The sequence below is a fragment of the Emys orbicularis genome, chromosome 12 (assembly GCF_028017835.1).
Source record: "Emys orbicularis isolate rEmyOrb1 chromosome 12, rEmyOrb1.hap1, whole genome shotgun sequence".
NCBI classification, from domain to species: domain Eukaryota; kingdom Metazoa; phylum Chordata; order Testudines; family Emydidae; genus Emys; species Emys orbicularis.
In genome coordinates this window covers 45,179,225-45,187,067 of record NC_088694.1, presented here as the reverse complement: position 1 = coordinate 45,187,067, position 7,843 = coordinate 45,179,225, and the positions used below count along the sequence as shown (strand labels likewise).

At 44.5% G+C, this 7,843-nt stretch overlaps 1 protein-coding gene across 1 annotated transcript; it reads left to right on the top strand.

The window, feature by feature from the left end:
* The first annotated feature begins 583 nt into the window (after positions 1 to 583).
* LOC135886309 (olfactory receptor 6B1-like) lies at positions 584 to 1,573 on the top strand. Its single transcript, XM_065414118.1, has one exon. It carries the CDS (start codon positions 584 to 586, stop codon positions 1,571 to 1,573), a length of 990 nt encoding a protein of 329 aa, XP_065270190.1.
* Positions 1,574 to 7,843: the final 6,270 nt, after the last annotated feature.

The window sequence follows — 7,843 nt, the reverse complement described above, 5'->3', positions numbered from 1 at the left end:
CAAAGGAAACATGTTGACAATTATTCACGAACAATTTCAGTATAGGAAAAAAAGGCCAATTGCTTTACCTTGGGCTAGATTTTCAAAGGTGTTTTCAAACCCTAAAGATAAAAATAAGTGCTCACTGGGATTTTTAAAAGCAACTATGTGTCTAGCTCCAATTGATTTCCATGGGAGTTAGGCACCTAGGCCCAGATTTTTAAAGACATTCAAAATTAATAGGTGCTGTCACATAGATGATTTTGAAAATCCCACTAGGTACCTATCTATATCTTTAAGTATCCAAATATCTTTAAAAATATGGCCCCAGGTGCTTAACTTAGTCACTTTTGATGCAAATCTGTGTGCCACTACATGCCAATCTATATCTTTAGGTGCCTAAATACCTTTGTAAACCTGGCCCATTATTTTTTTATTAATAATATTAGTATTATTTAATTCTGGCCAGCTCTAATTATTTGCATGGCTTTTCGAGTCCCAGTCCCTGTGACAAAGCCATCAATACTGTGTTGACATGCAGTCACATTTCTAACACCTGTGTCTCTCCTCCAGATTGAATAACAACAGTGCCAAGACCTCCAGCATGCACTGGGACAACCAAAGTCATGTGACCGAGTTCATTCTGGTGAGTTTCCCTGGCATCCTGGAGCTGCAGCTCCTGCTCTTCTTGATGTTCCTTCTGGCCTATGCACTGACAGTGATAGAGAATACGGTGATCATCATGCTAATCTGGGCCAATGTTCCACTCCACAAGCCCATGTACCTCTTCCTGGGCGATCTCTCTTTCCTGGAGATCTGGTACGTCTCAGTCACGGTGCCCAAGATGCTATTGAGCTTTGTAACAAAAAGGAAAAGCATCTCCTTTATTGCGTGTATGGCCCAGCTCTACTTCTTCCTAGCCTTGGTCTGCACTGAGTGTGTCCTCCTGGCCGTCATGGCCTACGACCGCTACATGGCCATCGGCAACCCGCTACGCTACTCAGCCATCATGAGCCAGACTCTCTGCATCCGCCTGGTGGCTGGGTCCTGGCTGAGTGGCTTTCTCATCTCCATGTGGAAGGTCCTCTTCATCTCGCGTCTGACCTTCTGTGGGGCCAACATCATCAACCACTTCTTCTGCGACGTGTCACCGCTGTTCAACCTGGCCTGCACCGACATGTCACTGGCAGCACTTGTGGACTTCCTGCTGGCCCTGCTCATTCTCCTGGGGCCTCTCTCCATTACTGTGGCCTCTTACATCTGCATCATCTCTACGGTTGTGCGCATCCCCTCAGCCAAGGGGCGTCACAAGGCCTTTTCTACATGTGTCTCCCACTTGCTGGTGGTCACCATCTTCTATGCTTCCTCCCTCTTCATCTATGCCAGACCTCGGGCCATAAGTTCCTTTGACTCCAACAAGCTGGTGTCCGTCATCTACACAGTTCTGACACCACTCTTCAACCCAGTCATCTATTGCCTGAGGAACGAGGAGTTCAAGGACACCCTGAGGAAAACAGTGCATGACATAAAAGTCTTCTCCTTGTCTGGGACTTTCCAAGATGGCCTAAGGGATTCCCATTCTTTAACTCACTAATATCCTGTGACAATGAGTTCCACAGGTCAGAATGATTTTTATCTATTAGACTTACATCAGACCTCAATGAATTCCATTTAATGGACCTATGATATCATTCTTGAGGGCTACGGTTGTCTGGGATTTCAAAGAGGGGCTAAGGTAATAGGTGCCTAATGCCCATTCTTTAACTCAATACCAGTTCAGATAAATTTAACCTGCATTGAAGTATTATGGTTTCTTGAACTGAACTGAAATTATTTGTTTCATGTCTGGTGGGCCAGATTTTTAAAGGTGACTAATGGTATTTTAAAAATCCATTGAAATGAGTGTGAATCGGGCACATAGATGCTTTTGAAAATTTCATTAGGTGCCTTAATACCTTTAAAATGCTCTCCTTTTGACATGAAACACCATCTGCCTCAGGTCTAACAGTGCCTCATGGTAGTTGTAGTTCAGGTCTTTCAGTCGTAATTCTTCTCTATGGACCAGGCTTCTCAGCTGAATTACATCTCCAGACCAGTGTGATGCATCATAGCAGTCACATGACTTTGTTGCATCATGGGAGATGCAATCCAGTCATGAAGGATGAAGTGACGGCTTGAGGCTGCAGTTTATTGTCCAACTGACCCAAAATAAAACATGTCACCATTTCCCAAACTGCTTTTTCCCCCCTGCATTTTTCAGTTTACAAAAAATATGAATCATTCAACTTTTGGACCCAGTTTGGGTCATAGAAACATAGAATCATAGAATATCAAGGTTGGAAGGTACCTTAGGAGGTCATCTAGTTCAACCCCTTGCTCAAAGCAGGACCAATCCCCAACTAAATCATCCCAGCCAGGGCTTTGTCAAGCCTGACCTTAAAAACCTCTAAGGAAGGAGATTCCACCACCTCCCTAGATAAACCATTCCAGTGCTTCACCACCCTCCTGGTGAATTTTTTTTTCCTGATATCCAACCTAAACCTCCCCCACTGCAACTTGAGACCATTACTCCTTGTTCTGTCATCTGGTACCACTGAGAACAGTCTAGATCCATCCTCTTTGGAACCCCCTTTCAGGTAGTTGAAAGCAGCTATCAAATCCCCACTCATTCTTCTCTTCTGCAGACTAAACAATCCCAATTCCCTCAGCATCTCCTCATAAGTCAGGTGCTCCAGCCCCCTAATCACTTTTCTTGCACTCTGCTGGACTCTTTCCAATTTTTCCACATCTTTCTTGTGGTGTGGGGCCCAAAACTGGACACACGTCCCTCGATCTGCTGGCAATGCCCCTACTTATACAGCCCAAAATGCTGTTAGCCTTCTTGGTAACAAGGGCACACTGTTGACTCATATCCAGCTTCTCGTCCACTGTAACCCCTAGGTCCTTTTCTGCAGAACTGCTGCCTAGCCATTCGGTCCCTAGTCTGTAGCAGTTCATAAGATTCTTCCATCCTAAGTGCAGGACTCTGCACTTGTCCTTCTTGAACCTCATCAGTCTTCTTTTGGCCCAATCCTCTAATTTGTCTAGGTCCCTCTGTATACAGGTCTGTCGCATCTTACGCTGGGGTTACGTTCCGCAGTCAGCGCATAAAGCGAAAATCGCGTATAGTCAAAATTACATTGAGTGTAATGGCGGGCAGAATCACCCGCACTACAGGTACAGTATTAAAATTGTTATTTTTCTCTTCTTTTTTTTTTGGCCGACCGCGTAAAGCTAAAATCGCACATGTTAAATACACGTAAGATGCGACAGACCTGTACTATCCCTACCCTCCAGCGTATCTACTCCTCCTCTCAGTTTAGTGTCATCTGCAAACTTGCTGAGAGTGCAGTCCACGCCATCCTCCAGATCATTAATGAAGATATTGAACAAAACCGGCTCTAGGACCGACCTTTGGGGCACTCTGCTTGATACCAGCTGCCAATTAGACATGGAGCCATTGATCAGTACCTGTTGATCCTGACAATCTAGCCAGCTTTCTATCCACCTTATAGTCCGTTCATCCAGCCCATACTTCTTTAACTTGCCGGCAAGAATACTGTGGGAGACCGTATCAAAAGCTTTCCTAAAGTCAAGGAATAACACATCCACTGCTTTCCCCTCATCCACAGACCCAGTTAGCTCCTCATAGAAGGCAATTAGGTTAGTCAGGCATGACTTGCCCTTGGTGAATCCATACTGACTGTTCCTGATCACTTTCCTCTCCTCTAAGTGCTTCAAAATTGATTCCTTGAGGACCTGCTCCATGATTTTTCCAGGGACTGAGGTGAGGCTGACTGGCCTGTAGTTCCCCAGATCCTCCTTCTTCCCTTTTTTAAAGAAGGGCACTACATTAGCCTTTTTCCAGTCATCCGGGACCTCCCCCGATCACCACGAGTTTTCAAAGATAATGGCCAATGGCTCTGCAATCACATCCGCCAACTCCTTTAGCACCCTCAGATGCAGCGCATCCAGCCCCATGGATTTGTGCTCATCCAGCATTTCTGAATAGACCCGAACCACTTCTTTCTCCACAGAGGGCTGGTCACCTCCTCCCCATGCTGTGCTGCCCAGTGCAGTAGTCTGGGAGCTGACCTTGTTCGTGAAGACAGAGGCAAAAAAAGCATTGAGTACATTAGCTTTTTCCACATCCTCTGTCACTAGGTTGCCTCCCTCATTCAGTAAGGGGACCACACTTTCCTTGACTTTCTTCTTGTTGCTAACATACCTGAAGAAACCCTTCTTGTTACTCTTAACATCTCTTCCTAGCTGCAACTCCAAGTGTGATTTGGCCTTCCTGATTTCACTCCTGCATGCCTGAGCAATATTTTTATACTCCTTCCTGGTCATTTGTCCAATCTTCCACTTCTTGGAAGCTTCTTTTTTTCTGTTTAAGATCAGCAAGGATTTCACTGTTAAGCCAAGCTGGTTGCCAGCCATATTTACTATTCTTTCTACACATTGGGATGGTTTGTTCCTGCAACCTCAATAAGGATTCTTTAAAATACAGCCAGCTCTCCTGGACTCCTTTGCCCCTCATGTTATTCTCCCAGGGGATCTCGCCCATCAGTTCCGTGAGGGAGTCAAAGTCTCCTTTTCTGAAGTCCAGGGTCCGTATTCTGCTGCTCTCCTTTCTTCCTTGTGTCAGGATCCTGAACTCGACCAACTCATGGTCACTGCCTCCCAGGTTCCCATCCACTTTTGCTTCCCTACTAATTCTTCCCGGTTTGTGAGCAGCAAGTCAAGAAGAGCTCTGTCCCTAGTTGGTTCCTCCAGCACTTGCATGAGGAAATTGTCCCCTACACTTTCCAAAAACTTCCTGGATGTCTGTGCACCACTGTATTGCTCTCCCAGCAGATATCAGGGAGATTGCAGACCCTGGTTCTCATGGGAGACTTTAATCTAGTAACTTCTGTTAGTTGCCGGAAGAAAGCCTGGTCCACCTCACCCCCCTGGTCTGGTGGTCTATAGCAGACTCCCATCACGACATCACCCTTGTTACTCACACTTCTAAACTTAATCCAGAGACTCTCAGGTTTTTCTGCAGTTTCATACCGGAGATCTGAGCAGTCATACTCCTCTCTTACGTACAATGCAACTCCCCCAGCTTTTCTGCCCTGCCAGTCCTTCCTGAGCAGTTTATATCCATCCATGACAGTACTCCAGTCATATGAGTTATCCCACCAAGTCTCTGTTATTCCAATTACATCATAGTTCCTTGACTGTACCAGGACTTCCAGTTCTCCCTGCTTGTTTCCCAGGCTTCTTGCATTTGTGTATAGGCACTTAAGATAACTCGCTGATCGTTCCGCTTTCTCAGTATGAGACAGGAGTCCTCCACAAACGTTTTCCTGGCAGGACAGAAATTCTGATATTGACTGAGCTCTAATTCAGAACATGGTGGATGCCCCCACCCACAAACATGTACACTCCTAATTCAGATGAGATATTACACTACTGCAGATAGCCGTCTCTGAGGTAGTCTGGTGACCAGGCTATGCAGTGAGTGTCTCAAGGCTAGGGATTTTCAAAACTGAACTAAATCATGGTAAATAAATGAGGTAAATAAAAACTTGTCATCAACATTTTTCAGAGGAAAAAAAACTCACCTCCTGCTCAGCTCTTTGAATTAATCAAAGTGTAGGCTGCATAGCCACTGTTTTTTTTTTTTTTTTAAATTAGGGCTGGCCCATAGGTAGTAGATAGTGGGGAATACACAGGAGACCTCCACACCACCAGGGGCACTAGATAGCCCACATTGTGGAACTTGGGAAGGGCCGTGATCTCAACCTCATGTCTATTCTTTTCCAGATGAAACTCAGCAGCCTGCTCAGGAGGGGAGTGCATGCGGACCCTCCAAAGCAGAGGCCTAGGGGGCACATCTGAGCACTGTCTGAAAAGGAAATCTGCCTTCCCATACGCTAAGAGGGTGCATTGATTTCTAGCACAGGTGTTGATTAGGCATATTTAAGTAATACTGGCCCATCACCGTTGTGCCTTGTAAAGCCAAGATTTGGTAATTTATTCAGCCCCCTCCCCTGTGATTTTAAGTGACTTTATCTCCATTGCACAGCTGGGTAAACTGAGGCACAGATCAGGAAAGTGACCTAGCCAAGGACACACAGCCACGAGTGCTCATCAGTGACAAGTGGCTTATATGTAGGCTTGACAGCATTCAATGTGTTTATTTATATATATAATTTTGACAAATAATATCAATGTTTATTTTTTATATTTATCAATTCAAATTTCCACAGCTGTGCAAATTTATACTGTTTGAGCATTTTTAAATGTTTGCATTGGTTTAAATATTCAGTTGCAGGGGGCTTTTCACTGCAAGAGGGGAAATTTAGGTTAGATAGGAAGAAAACATTCTGACTATAAGGGTAGTGAAGCTCTGGAACAGGATTCCAAGGGAGGTTGTGGAATCTAAGATCACATTGGACAAACACCTGTCAGGGATGATCTAGGTTTGTTTGCCCCTGTCTCAGTGGACTTGAGTAGATGACCTCTCAGGGTCCCTTCTGGTTTGACATTTCTATGATTCTATGAAATTATGGTGGGACACACAATAATTTTTTATTGACAGTCGATGCAGAGATTTAAAAATTGTATAACCATTAAAACACGCCTTGTCAACATCATATGTCAAAATATACAATGTAAATATCCTTCAATCAAACACAAATAAGTTCTCAAGAAGCATTTTTCTTGCATCGCTGATCTCTAAATTGTGATTATTATCAATTTAGATATCTGTAGGTCAGTTTGTGTGTGTATACAGTAAAACTGACATTTAATGAAACAATAAAAATCAAATCCTTCCCAGCCCGAACGTGAACTGAATTGCTGCGCTTCTGGCCACTCCTTTGGTGTAGAAGGGCTAACAACACAATTAGCATTTTGGGTGTTTGCTCACTCATGCCAATATCAATCCAGAGTAACTTTCACACATCAAACATAAGTCTTCGTTTTCAAGGCCCTCTGTGGCCTCTCCCCACCTGACTGATCATCTCTCATTCACTATCAGGAGGTTGACTCCCTCCTCGGATTGGCCCGCCATGCCTGCCTCCATAACCCACTCGTTACATTTTCAGTCTTTCCCCCTTGCTGCCCCTCATGCCGGGAGGAGCTCCCCACAAATATCCACAAACCTACCACATTAGCCTCCTTCCCATCCCTCCATAAAATCCCCTGTACCATGATACCTACAAAAAGTTTGTCAACAGTTAAGCCATTGACAACCTAATAATACTGCCGATCACAGTGACCAATATTGTCTCATTGCTTCCTTGCACCCTCTGCCCCCATCTGTCTCTATCTGTTTTCTCTTGTCTTATACCAAGATTGTAGCTATTTGGGGCAGAGAACATTAGAGACCTGCGTGGATACAAAATTTGTATTTGCATCTGATCCATGATCCGCATACATGATCTGCGGCTATCTACATCTGCAGATGCAGATATGCACAGATATAGAGAGGATATCCACATATTTGCAGGGCTCTAGAGATCATCTTTTTGTTATGTATCTGTACAGTGCCCAGCACTATGGAGTTTCTCAGTGATTCTGCATTAATAATTATTATAGTTATAATAATAAAACCCTTTGAGGCAGGGTCAGATATATGTTTGCACAGATCCTGGCACAATGAGGCATTCACTCGGTAGCCTCTAGGTGCAAATAATCACAAAGACAAGGGAATTATTCCTGATTCACACCAGTGCAATTGAGGTCCAAAACTAGCCCCAAAACAGTCTTTTGCTCGCACTGTCAACAGAAAGGTTTTGGGAGGGAAGACTCCCAAAACAAGTCCTCTACTCTC

Excerpts from the sequence above, each read along its gene's own strand:
- LOC135886309 (XM_065414118.1), top strand. The coding sequence starts at position 584 with ATGCACTGGGACAACCAAAGTCATGTGACCGAGTTCATTCTGGTGAGT.